Source organism: Eupeodes corollae, chromosome 1 (assembly GCF_945859685.1).
Source record: "Eupeodes corollae chromosome 1, idEupCoro1.1, whole genome shotgun sequence".
Lineage (NCBI taxonomy): Eukaryota > Metazoa > Arthropoda > Insecta > Diptera > Syrphidae > Eupeodes > Eupeodes corollae.
The window spans coordinates 126,679,353-126,693,264 of NC_079147.1; the positions used below are offsets into that span (position 1 = coordinate 126,679,353).

Here is a 13,912-nt window from a genome sequence, read left to right on the forward strand (position 1 = left end):
AGCATGTAAGTGTATATAATGCACAAGAGAAGAAAAAGAACATTTTAAACTTAAAAGAAAAAGTTATAAGAGCAGTTAGTGTATATAACCATACAATGCATTCAACGACATTAAGAAAACCAATTGATTTTATTCAACACAAAATAAAGGTAGAAGATTTAGAAAAAAAGAATCCAAAAAGTATAAGAAGATAATATCAATTAAAGAAATCAAAACAAAACAGATTTTGTTGAACCAATTCTAAGTAAACACTTATACATTAAATCAGACGTAGAAAGGACAGCAAAGAAAATAGCCGCAAAATATAAAAAGCAAAAGTAGAAAAAATAGATAATAAATATTTTGTGAATAATAAGAAAATACATAAAACACCTTTAAAGAGAAACTAAAAATGTCAAAACAGTGATAATATTAATTTAATCTCTATACAACCAAAAAATGAAATGAAATGAAAATCTTTACCTTAATTATATTGTTCGCACTATCTGTAGTGAAGTCAACATTTTTGTTGCAAGAAGGATACATAATTATCAAACAAGAACATACCCAATTAATTGAAAAATATGATAAAATACTTCATATAATTAATTTAGAAACTTATAACGAAATTATTAAACAAATCGAGATTTCTATAGAACAAGGTTATAACAATTTCCAAGACATAAGAATAAATAGACTAATGACAGAAGCATTAGTAGATTCAAAATCAAAATTACATAGTATACTTCCTTATTCACAGACAAAGGAGTGGAATAACAATCATAGGAGGTAGTGCACTCCATTTTCTTTTTGGAGTTATGGACAACGATGAAAGATTAGCAATTGAGAATCACTTAAAAATCAGAAAACAGAATTAAATGGTATACATGTGCATTCAAGAGGTCACAAGCGTCCACAGGTTTTTCTCAAAACCCACCACTGTCTATCAACTCCTACTCTCACCTCCCCGCGGTGAACATCGGATGCCTAGTACTCCAACTGTAGATTGGATTGCAACCTCAGTGGAAAGTTGTTGGGGGCAGCAAACGAGAGAGAGGGGAAGAGGTGTTTCAACTAAGGCACCTCTCCTTATCCAGGCAACAGCGGACGAATTCTCGAGATGGAATCAACGGTGGCGTCTACAGTTCCAGTAAGGTTGAACTGCTTAGTGAACACCTTATAGGGCTTTTTCGACATATTCGTAGCCCAGGCCTGTAAGGAGCGGTTTATCCGGTTCCCCTTCCTTGGAGTTATACTCCGGGTTGTGCCGTCGGGGTGACTTCCTGGCCACGTAAGAAAAACCTTTAGTTGCGAAGCACCAACAAGCCTCGGATACGGACGGATTCACTATTGAAAACCCACGCAAACGAAATAAGGACAACGAACTTCGGATATGTACGTGGAATGTTAGGTCCCTTAACAGACCACGTGCAGCCGAACAATTAGTGGAAGCCCTAACTGCTGCAAGGCAGATATTACCGCCATCCAGATATTACCGCCATCCAAGAAGTTTATTTGGGTGTGAATTTGTTGTTGGAACTAGACTCAGGCAAAAAGTCTTGAGTTTCAACAGAGTGAGCGAGCGCATCACGACAATCCCCATCAAGGCTAAATTCGCCAACATAAGCCTAATATGCGCGCATACCCCACCAGAGGAGAAAGATGAAGACACCAAAGACATATTCTTCGAGCTTTTGGACAAGACATATGAGCAGTGCCCTGGCTTTGACATTAAAATTGTCTTTGGAGATTTTAATACCAAGCTAGGAAGAGAAGACATCTTTGGTGGCATAATCGGGAGATACAGCCTGCACGACACCACCTCCGACAATGGATTCAGGCTGGTCGACTTCGCTGTGGGGCGAGACGTTCTGGTAGCTAGTACGCAGTTCACGCATCTTAATATCCACAAGGGGACATGGAAATCTCCTGATCAATCAACCGTCAACCAGTTTGCCCACATTGCGATCGACGCACGACACTTCTCCAGTAACCAGGATATCCGAACATTCCGAGAGGCCAACATTGACTCGGACCACTACCTCGTTGTAGCCAAGGTAAGGCTACGGATATCCCGATCCAAGCCAAAATAAGGAAGTACTGTGAGAAGATTCGACATTTGAAGGCTACAATCGCAAGAGACTGCCATGTCCCTTTTCCGATCGAGTCTCTAACAACCTCTTAAGGAGTCCTATGCTGCCTGCATTATACATTGAAAACCAGTGGCAACATTGCCTTGCAGCCATTATAGATGCCGCCTCTGAAGTGCTAGGTTTCACACGGCCACCACAGCGAAACCCCTGGTTTGACGACGAATGCCGGCAAGCGCACACAGCGAAATAAGAGGCATACAAAACGGCGCTGCACAAAAGGACTAAAGCTGCTCGTGAGCTCTACGAGCAGAAGAGGAGAGAGGAAAACCGGCTTCTTAGACGAAAAAAAAGGGAGCATGAGAAGCGCGCTATCGAGGAGATAGAGGGATGTCACAACAGGAATGAGGTTCGTAAATTTTACCAAAAGGTAAAAAAAACCTCCCAAGGGTACCAGTCACGAACCGAAGACGATCTGTAAAGACGATCAGGGGAACATCGTAGTAGAACCGCAGTCGATGCTGGGAATATGGAAATATCACTTCTCCAAATTATGTAACGGCGATGACGAACCGAATTTCGCTGTAAGGGAGATAGAACCACTCAACCCCGGCGACGCAGATTAACAATTCCGCCTACCCGCCCTTGACGAAGTGATGATAGCTACATCTAAATTTAAGTCAAACAAAGCTGCTGGAGCCGACGCCATCGCTGCCGAACTATTCAAAGCAGCAGGCGATGACTTGGTACGGAGCATGCACCAACTCATCTGCAAAATATGGTCGGAAGAAAGCATTCCCGATGAGTGGAATCTCAGCATAGTGTGCCCGATACATAAAAAAGGAGAACCTCTAAACTGCGCCAACTACAGAGGCATCAGTCTCCTTAACATTGCGTATAAGATCCTCTCTGCCGTATTTTGTGAACGTCTGAAGCCATTCGTCAACAACCTGATTGGTCCTTATAAGTGTGGCTTCAGACCAGGAAAGTCCACTATCGACCAAATATTCACACTACGGCAGATCTTGGAAAAAACCCAGGAGCTTCAAATCGATACCCACCGTCTCTTTATCGATTTTAAAGCCGAAAATGACACCATCTATAGGGAAGAGCTCTACCGAACAATGTCTTGTTTTGGCATCCCTGTCAAACTTATCCGTTTGTGCAGAATGACGATGGAGAATGCACGCTGCTCAATCAAGGTCGATGCATTTGATGTCAAAAAAGGTTTTAGACAAGGCGATGCACTGTCATGCGACTTCTTCAACATCGTTCTGAAAAGAATTGTGAAAAACTCAACTGTCAACACTAGAGGCACAATCTTCCAAAGGTCCATCCAATTACAGCGATATGCAGATGATATTGACATAATTGGAAGATCAAAGCGTGATGTCAGTGGAACGTTTTTGAGCATTGCGACGGAAGCGAAGAAGATGGGTATAGTGGTCAAACAGGGCAAGACCAAGTATATGCTGTCATCAAAAAAGGACACTGAACGACGACGTCTTGGACAAAACGTCACCATGGACAGCTATAAATTTTAGGTAGTTAAGGTCTTTGTCTACCTAGACACCGCTATTAATACAGACAACGACACTAGCGCTGAAATCAAACGAAGAATAACTCTTGCAAATTGCTGCTCCTTTGGACTTAGAAGGCAATTGAGAAGTAAAGTCCTCTCTCGAGCATCTAAAATCACCATCTATAAGACACTCATCATCCCGGTTCTCATCTATGGCGCTGAGGCCTGGACCCTGTCAAAAAAAGATGAGAGCGTCTTAGGATGCTTCGAGAGAAAAATTCTTTGGGTGATTTTTGGTCCCGTACGCATAGATGAAGAACGGAGGAGAAGATATAACGATGAACTGTACGGGCTGTACAGTGACACTGACCTAGTTAGTAGAATTAAAGTCTAACGGCTAAGATGGCTAGGTCATGTAGAGCGGATGGACATCAGCGCTCCAGCCCGGAAGGTCTTCGAATCCATTCCCGAAGGACGGTGTAGTAGAGGAAGACCGCGACTCAGGTGGCGCACCCAGGTGGGAGAGGACCTCAACCAACTTGGCGTGCGAAACTGGAGACAGCTAGCTAGGGACCGAGCTGGCTGTAGACGCATGTTGGTTGAGGCCCAGGTCCGCCCGGACTGTAACGCCACCTTAAATAAGTAACAGAATTAAAGAAACAAATAAGTATAAAAACGCAATTCTAAACAGAATTAGAAACTATGGCAGAAAGAATAAACAAACACCATTACGTGTTAAGAAATGTTATTAATTCAACAGAACAGGAAAATTTAGCTAAAAGCATATAGTCTTTGCAAATCGATACTGACATTATGTTATTAAACATTGCAATAGAAAAATTACAAGACAACATAGTGTTTACAAGATTAGGAATTTTAGGAAGAAATATATTGACTAAGGATGAAAATATTCGATTTAATATAAGTATTGATAAATTTAAATACATTAAAATACAGTATTTAAAATTAAGTGTGAAAACACTATGATTTAACCAATGCCAAAGATTAGAAATAGTAATATCAACTTATAGCTATTCAATTTCTAACAATACATTATATGAAAAAAATTAAGTAAAATTTATAAAACATTTAATAAAAAGTCCACTATGTATCCAATGCTTATTTAAAAGTAAATATAAAAATTGTAAAATAAGATCAACAAAATATCAGGACATCTTAACATTTAAATGAATATTGTAATAACATTAAATATAAAATTACTAAGAATAATTTAATACATTTTAAAGATAGTAAGATTCAAATAAATGAAACATTTTACTCAAATCAGAAAGAAACCTTTAAACAAAATATTGTAATTCCATTATGTAACTCATTGAACTTAACGAAGATAAATCTAACTTTAGAAGATATCCATATAAACCAAATTGAAAATTTAAAAGAATACAAAGGAATTAAATATCAAAATTATGTAAAACATGTAGTGTCATATATCATAATCATTGTAATTACAATTTTATATCTATGCATATTGCAACAGAAAAGAAACCCAAAAATTGAAAATAGAATTGTAGATACTCACGAGAGCATCAAACTTAACGGGGGAGGGGTTACGTTCCTAGAGCACCTGACCATAACATTACAATTAAACGAAACACCCTCTATCAATATAAAACTGTAATGCTAACACAAGATAAACATCAAAGTGCATATCAGCACATTTAAGCATAAAAAATGTGTGTGGGAGTTCATTCCTAAGTAAATTCTTTAATATCTTGTGTCAGCAATAATAATACAAAGAAGTATGATCATCAGTTAAACTTTTGTATATGAAAACTATAGTACTCTCATGAGCAAAATTTTTTAGGACAACAGGATGCCGAGCTATTGGCGCTAGTATCGACAGTGGAGACATTTCGGGGGAGCGAGAGAAAAATATTATTTCCATTTCCAAAAGCAGCCAGCAGAATAAGGGAGATAATTATTTTTCCACCCAAAATATCTACACAATTATTTTTTCACCCAAAATATCTACACAATTTTTTTCAATCTAAATCATTACTTGTAAAATTGCCTTTACTTGTTGCATAAAAAGAAATAAAACCCCGTTTCGATAGTCAAAAGCGCACCCTTTTGACCAAATCTTGGCGGCCAGGCTATTGTTCTCTCCCATTCTGCTTACAACCTTTTACACCTAAAGCTTAAAACTGCTTTTTCAACATAACTTATCTCGGGTGATCTATAGCATCATTAAATGTTTTCTTTTTTCGTAAATTTCTCTCGGAGTTTAATTTTATTTTGCTCTGACAGAAAAAAATTGCATTTGCTAAAATATAGATATGTTACGACTGAGACAAAGTCATCAAATTTATGTAGGTATGTACAATTACAAAGTCTAATATTTCTCTAAAAATAAAGATCTAAACAAAGTTTATGTAAGTTTAAAAATGGGCCAGGGTAGGTTTACTAAAATAAAAGAAAGCATTTCCTTACATCCTTGATAACTTACTATTGTAGATAGATTATAATAAATACCTACATATAGCATAATATCATAAGAACTTAAGTAAAACTGTCTTCAAATTTGACCCTGAAACACTTTTTTGACCGGAAGTTATAACTACCCAGGTACTTTATAAACTCAATTACTTGTATTAATTTTTAAAGATTTTAAAAGTTCTTTATCCCATTTAAAAAATTCACAACCATTAAAAATCGTCCAAGCTAAAATTTTCTTTAATTATGCAATAATGGTAGGTATGTTTACTATCTTTTTAAATGTGTACATTTTTTTTAAAAACGAACCGTAAACTACAACCTGGTGCCTTTACACCATTTTGATTTTTGGTTCATATTTTCCGTAAAGAAGCACATTATTCACTATTGCTTTATTTATAGAAGCTTTAATCTAGATATTGCACCAACTTCAGTTTTAACATTTTAATAAATTAATATTTAATCTAGACAGAGTATCAACTTCAGTGGAATTTTATGCTTTATTTGATTCCACCCAAAGAATTGTTTCTTCCTAACCTCGCACTGAAATCTTTATTCCGAGCGTAAATGACACGTTAGAAAACACTTTTGACTTGTTCCTTACTTCTAAATCTAAGAAGTGCACTATCAGTGTTCTATTTTCTCTAGGCACATCAGATCATTGTGTTGTATCAGCTTATTTCTCGTGTCAAAACTTGCTCCTTAGAGAACAAACTGGCTACACAAGAAAGCCAACTGGGACGGTATCATTAAGAATGTCAATATCTTGAACTGATCACTGTATATATGTATATAGCGGCGTTGACTCCAGAGCTTATATTATCACAAATTAAATTCTTTTGGGAATGCGAACTCTTTTCTCGAACAGTGTTAAAAGCATCAGACCTATGAAAACGCTTGGTTATTAGTGTTAAGAAGTTAAGTTTCCGTTTTTTAAAACCAACCTTAATTATTTAATGAATATCAACAAATTAAGGCTAAAACTTCTGCAATGGCCACTAGACAGTTAAAATGTTTAGTCATTCGTAAAAAAAACATAATTAATTATTCCTTTTCCTAATCGCACTGACAATGACACTCCATTTGATAGTTCTAAAAAGAAAGCTAGTCTTTTTGCTAGTTAGTTCGCCAACAGTTCAGCTTTTGCCTGAGACTGTGTTGACTCCACCTGTACTTGAGTGCGTAAACGATTTTATGGTATCAACCTTTTTTCGTAATTTTCTGGCCTGGATGGCATCAGCGCTCTTGAGATTTGTTCTTTAACGCTGGCATAACCACTACGTAAGCTATTTTATCTATCCAACTCTTCAGATCTTGTTCCGAGAGGATGGAAAACAGCATTTGTAGAGCATATACCCAAAAAACTTGAATTCTTCTCCCTTAATTTTGTCAGTAATGTTTTATGTTTTCATTTGGTTCCCTTTACCATTTTTTTTATAATTAACGAACACTTAAAGGGTTTTGTATACCTTTAACATAAAGACATTAAGTGAGCATTAGGTAAAGAGGAAAGGGTTGAGCAATTGGCTATTTCACTAGAGCAAAGTCCTTTAAAATAACAGTAAAAAGGGTAAGACAAGAAACTTTACGACGATGTTCGAGTGACGTAATCATGTTGATGATGTTAATGTCACCAATAATTTAAAAACATCTTCATTGAATACTGTCTAAATAAGTTACAGGAGCAACAACCCAGAGATGAGAGTTATATTTAAGTTTCAAATATATATAGGTTATGTACATTTTAGCTAATCAGACAGAGAGAAAAATTTTTGCATCTTCTCAAAAAACCCAGATATCGATAAGGTGGTTGCCGATCCACATTCCGAAGATGTTGAGATTTTCAGTTTCGTTGATGCGAGTGCCACTCATAGATAGCTCTTTGATGCAAGTCTGCATTGGGTTTTCGAAGCATTCAATTCCACACGGTTTTTTTATTCCCCATTGTGCAATGCTGTGTAGATCAGAATTTATTAAGCTTATAATATTTTGCCGTTGCAGTTCCACATCCGAGCCCCTGGGCATACCAGCATTTATTTTATGGTTTTCAGACTTGAATCCGTGCAAACAACTTGTATTGAAAAATTCTAATCCAACGTATAAAATCCAATCACTCGGAACGAGCCCAGAAGATAGAAAAGCTTACGCAGTGGTTTTTTCTAGCGTCGAAGAACACCTCTTCAGAATAATAGCAGGAATACCATCCGGACCAGCGGACTTTAAGAACTCACGCCACAGTACGAGTACGAAAATTGATTGGTCCCACAGAATCATTTACGAGTTCAAGAACTTGGGGAGCCATGACATTATCTGTTAGATGGAATTTTTGGCGAACTGTCATGCAAATAAGTAAGCTTATAATATATTGCTAGCGAGATAAAAGTTTTCATTCCCAGATGAATCATACTAGTAATCATTTCTGCACTCGAGTCTACGTCACTGACCGAGAAAGCATAATGACCAGTTCAAGATCCTTAAGAAATTATTCAGACAGTCCCAGTTGACTTTTTTTCCGTAATGTAAAACGGTTCTCTTTCATTAACTGGATTTGTTTGACACCAGATATTAGCATGTATGACGCTGTGTTTCGATGTGCCTACACTGATTGTGTACTTATCGGGATCAGAAGTGAGAAACAAGTGAAGTGCATTTTCTGCTCGGCCGTTAACGTCTGATAATCAAGTAGGCTCATGGACAAGCTTAGTAAGATTGTTAAACTCAGCAAAAATCTCAGCACACATTCCTTCGAGTGTTGTTTGGCCCGAATGGAGAAGCCACGAAGAATTGTGAACATTGAAATCGCCCGTAACAACGATTTCAGTGTCAGACAATTCTTTGGATGGAGTCAGAATAAAGATTTTGCCAAAAATGGCGCAAGATGTTTGGATTTTCTGAGACGTGTAATTTAATGCTTCCAAACCCAATGCTCTCTCGTTTCGGTTAAGCTAGATGCACCTTATTATACATTATCAATGGGTCGCACTTGCATCGGTAAAACATCTCGAGATTCTCGGTATTTGCATCACCAACCCCCTCTTATGGAACGATAATACACGAGATTCTGAAACGATGCAAATTTGTCGCTTGTTTTGATCTGGCTACAATCTATTAAACATGTATAAGTTTAAAGTCTCTTATCTCTGGACTGGTCCTCCAGTAACTCACTCAACCCTCTTAGATAATATTCAACGAAGAAATTTAAAAATGGGTGATAATAATAACTTCACGAACTCAATTACGTCACTCGGATATTTTCGGAATATTTCTTGCCTCACCCTCCTTAACCATTGTTTGAAGGTCTGTAAAATAATGAATTTTAAAATACAAATCAATCGTACAGTGACATCTCATTTTCAACCTCTCCGGCTTTTCCTAAAGCTTACACTATGTGTCTGGAATTTTACAACAGCTCCAAGCGGACATGGAAAGTTAAGTTTATTTTTGCGTATCCATTAGTTGAAGAGAAAATTTGTAACCAGTTTGTACTAGTAGTTGAGGCATTTGTTATTGCCATTTCTAACATATGTACATTTTTAAAGAGCCATGAAAACTGCTGAAAAACGAACGCTTATGCCAGGGAATTGATCCAAGTATTAGTTCCTCGTATGAATATTCACCACCAAACCGTACGATTTAAAGTTGAGGAGCTCAACAGCATCAAGATAAAGTCATAACATAGACCCGAATCAAGTTGAAACTGCAAAAAGCTCTTTTGATTAGTATGCAACATTTTTGGTTGAAAAATAGAGAACTCCAAGAGTCCTTGGGCTTCAGCAGTGGTCCTAGTCAAAAGAAATCACAGAAATACATGGTTCTGTGTTGACCCCAAAGTTTGAATGCCGTGATTTAAAGAAACATATATTCACTGAAAAGAATCAGTGACACCTAAGATAGGAGCACATTGGTTTTCAGCACAATACTTAAAAAGTGGAAAGTGAGCAAGTTGAAATTCAACCCAAAGATAAAAACAAACAGCGTTATCAAAGATAATAGGTTGTGTTAGTTCAAGGTGGTACCTTTTCAGGTCTTTGCAACTCTCCGGCAATATTTGAGCTTCGATGGATCCTTTAAGGCCTGACTTGGAAAACTAGTAATGTCTACTCGGATGAAGTTCTTGTTTACTTTGAGAAACCAACCTTAAACTCAACCCAGGCAAATATGTACTGCTCAGGACTGAAGAGAAGCACTTTACCAGAATAACAGCTTTGTTAAGAACTTAACCAGAATTGCGAAGAGTTTGCATCAGCTTACGGAAAAGAACAATCAGTTTAGATGTTTATTGGAGTATGAAAACGCATTCCAAGAACTGAAATAACTTCTGTGCATTTTTCTGGTGCTGGTCTATCGGACTCAAGCTAAGTATTTTATAGTCGATGCTGATGCAAGCAACGTAGACGTGAACATTGGCGGAGAAAAAGTTACCGCCTACTTCCACAAATACATATATGGTGAAAAGTTTTTTCTGCCGGAAACAAACATTCTAATAGCCCATTCACACGATCCCGAATCGGAGGTTTTGCCGTATCCTCGATTTTACCGTATAAGCCAGTGTCAATATAATTTAAATGAGCATATTCAGACGATAATGCATTTACCTATATACGGTAAAATTAATAATTAGGTCGATTTTGTCATTCGGTTTTGTCTCTGCAAATCGTTGTTGGTCGTACGATAAAAAAAACCGATTCGGTTTATCGTCGCAATGTATTTATATACAGTGCGTTCAGACGATTCGATATTTTGACCGATAGTGCGTCATTTTTCGTCTGGGCTAATGTCGAATAATATATTGCTAGCAAACAGTCGTTTTTGTGTACGAGTACGAGTACGGTGTAGGGTGAAGTACGATGGACGGTTAAATTACCGTACCGTCTGAAGAACTCCAACCGAAAGACACCGAATCTAGGAAATGTCCGATACGGTGAAAATATCGAATCGTGTGAACGGGCTCTTATGGCAATGGATTACTTCAACAAATTAACAATTCTTTGTAGGGAGCAATGCTACGCTTACGCACAATACATACACAGAGATTTATACTTCTACAGCCCGATTTGAAGGTAGTGGGAACGGTGAGCACAATACAGTTTACTTTTATTCCAAGGCTTTTCTTACTTCATTGTGGAAAATATAATTAAACAAGTGTGATTAAAATATGAATAAGAGTATTTGAGTTTATTATGAATTATGAATTCAGATTTATTATTTTGATTGGAAATCGTAAATAAAGAATAAAAAGAAATAATTTGAATGTAACGAACCTAGCCATATATTACAATACTTTAGCTTGCTTGGTGGTTATTCCTAATGGCAATTTTTTTAAGAAAAAGAGGGGCACGAAAGAGAAGTTATTAGTGTGGGTTGCCTCCCAGCTTATTTTCGATTTTAAAAAATAAACATTTGAATGTTCAATATAACTTTATGGACTAGTTTGAATTAACTTTTTCTGACAACGTTGCCCCCTTTATATTTGCTTCGTACATATGTATATATGGCACAAGAAAGATAAAAAAAATTAGACTGTACCTTAGCAAATATTTTATTATATAATCATAAACATAAATATAATAATTTTGTGATGTAATTAAGAATATGTTCTTACATACATCACATCTAAATTTGCTGCATATTTGTACATATAATTTATATATATGGGTGATTATACAAAAGTTAGGTAACTCAATGTCATCAACCAATATATACAAAGTCTTATTATATTTTATTGAGATTACAATTTATTTTAAAACAATGGAAAAACATTTATTTGGTCACTCAATTGCAGTTATTCATTTTGAATACAAGTTATTAAAAAACACAAATAGTTCTTAAAACGTCAGTCCTTTGGCATGTCACAACCCTGAAAACCAACCATTAAGTAGCTGTCTAGTAAAAATTATCATTGATTTGAGAAAACTTATCAATTTACTACAATCTGTGATGTATATAGTTTAATATATACTACATCTTTTAAAATGCAGTGTTCTCCAATTTATTTAAAAAAAAAATAAAAAATGTTGTGTTCAGTTTTATTCGTCAGTCCGTTGAGTGTTATTTAAATTTAAGATTCGTGCGAAATATCGCCGACTCAACGTCAAATCTCAATATAAATTTTAATGTTGGTAATATAGTTAGTTCCGGGTCGCACAATTTGAAGGCCACAATCACTGTACCATAGTTTGGATTAAGTTTGTTGTCTATACCCGTGCTTAGCCAGTCAACATGTCAGTTCTATGGCGAGTCGTTATTTTGTTGTTAATCTAAAGTTTATTTTGTTTATTCATATTATACTTTGAATTGTTAAAATGTAGTTTGTTGATAATCGAAATTACAAAAAAAAAATTAGTTTTGATCATAATCTCAAATTTCGCTTTTTTCGTTAGTCCTATGGAGTCAGTCCTGTGACAGGTATATAGTTATTGTTCTTCATTTAATGATCACCCATATACATATGTATATATATTATGCAACAAATATTTAAACTATATCGAATCTACATACTTACCTATAATAATTTAAAAAATTCTTAAATTTATAAACAAAGCGATAACCCAAAATAAAATAAAATTATTATATTCTCATATTTCAGGGTCATCCAAAAAAACTGAGCTCCCTTCCGAAATGTTTGTTTCAAACCAAAGAAGTTGGCTCCAGCTCAAGTTATCATCGGGAAAGCCATCCTTTTCAATTTGTGGTGCTTTAAACCAGGATAGGATATAAAAGAACTGATGGAATTCCGTATTACACTATGAAATCTACCAGGAAGTGTGGGAAGCAACTGCTTAACAAAAAAGAATAAATTGATGATGATGCATCCAAAACAAAAAAGAGAATATCAAAGATAACTTTTAAAAATTATTTGGTTGGTTTAGTTGAATAAATGTACCACTTTTAACGAGAAACGATACTTCATTTTGCAGAAAGTCGGATATTGTAAATTAATTTAAAGTTCTCAAGAGTAAATGTGGGTTTCCAACGCCACAAGCGTAAACATTTAAGATTTATGCAACTTTTATTGTTTACGCATAAGTCTGGATTGCGTGAAGGAGAAGAGCTATCGCGATTAATTGCGAAGAAAAATTAAAACTTCAATGAGCACCTTATTTTAGTATAGTAACAAATATACATGGGAGACAAGATTATGTATGTTAGATGTTGTGAAACTTTATTTTCCTTTAAAAGCTGTATCACCTATATTTAGCAAGATAAATTTTATATTTTTTTCTCCATACTTGTAGTACTTTGAGACCTGAAGACAAGTGGAGAGCGCATTTTTCTTTTGACGTCATTGTCAATATGATCTCCTCGAATTTGTTAAAGTCGTGGCAGTACATTCAGTGCAGCAAAGCACATTGATGTCCCTATGTTGAAGACAGACAGGTTGAATTTGACAGCTTGTGTAAAAATATGTTTTTTTTGCTTTATTTAAATAAGTCATAAAAGACAAATCGTCATGGGGAGTTACATTGTCGAACAACATGGGCAAATAATAAAACTTTTTTATCAAAAAAGGTTCTTTCTATTACCAACGAAAGCTCAAAATTGAAGTAAAAAAAGTAATTTTTCCATACATGGAGATTATCTACTACTGGTTTTTAGAATTTATTGCTCTTATTTGTTTTTGATTAAATTTTAGGATCAAAAGTGTAAGTTTTCGGAATAACTTTTTAATTAAGAAAGCCGGAATAAGTTTAAACAAGCAAAAAATATGTAACGGACATATTCGACGCATTCAAGTTTAGAATCACCAGAAATTAAGGCACAAAATTATACAATGTCTAAAGCATCTTGTACATGAGCTACGAACTACGAACTGTGCATGTTCTCTTTCACATGGGCTTTATTTCTATTCGCGACGAAGTAAATTACC

At 35.7% G+C, this 13,912-nt stretch overlaps 1 protein-coding gene across 3 annotated transcripts in view; it reads left to right on the forward strand.

Annotated features, from left to right (window-relative positions):
- LOC129942410 (uncharacterized) overlaps positions 1 to 12,944 on the forward strand; it is a 337,355-nt gene extending 324,411 nt beyond the window's left edge. For all 3 annotated transcript variants that reach the window (XM_056051325.1, XM_056051324.1, XM_056051323.1), the window contains one exon: positions 12,632 to 12,944. In XM_056051325.1, the coding sequence (XP_055907300.1) occupies positions 12,632 to 12,745 (114 nt within the window). In that variant the 3' untranslated portion in view covers positions 12,746 to 12,944. The remainder of the gene's footprint in view (positions 1 to 12,631) is intronic.
- The last annotated feature ends 968 nt before the right edge of the window (positions 12,945 to 13,912 follow it).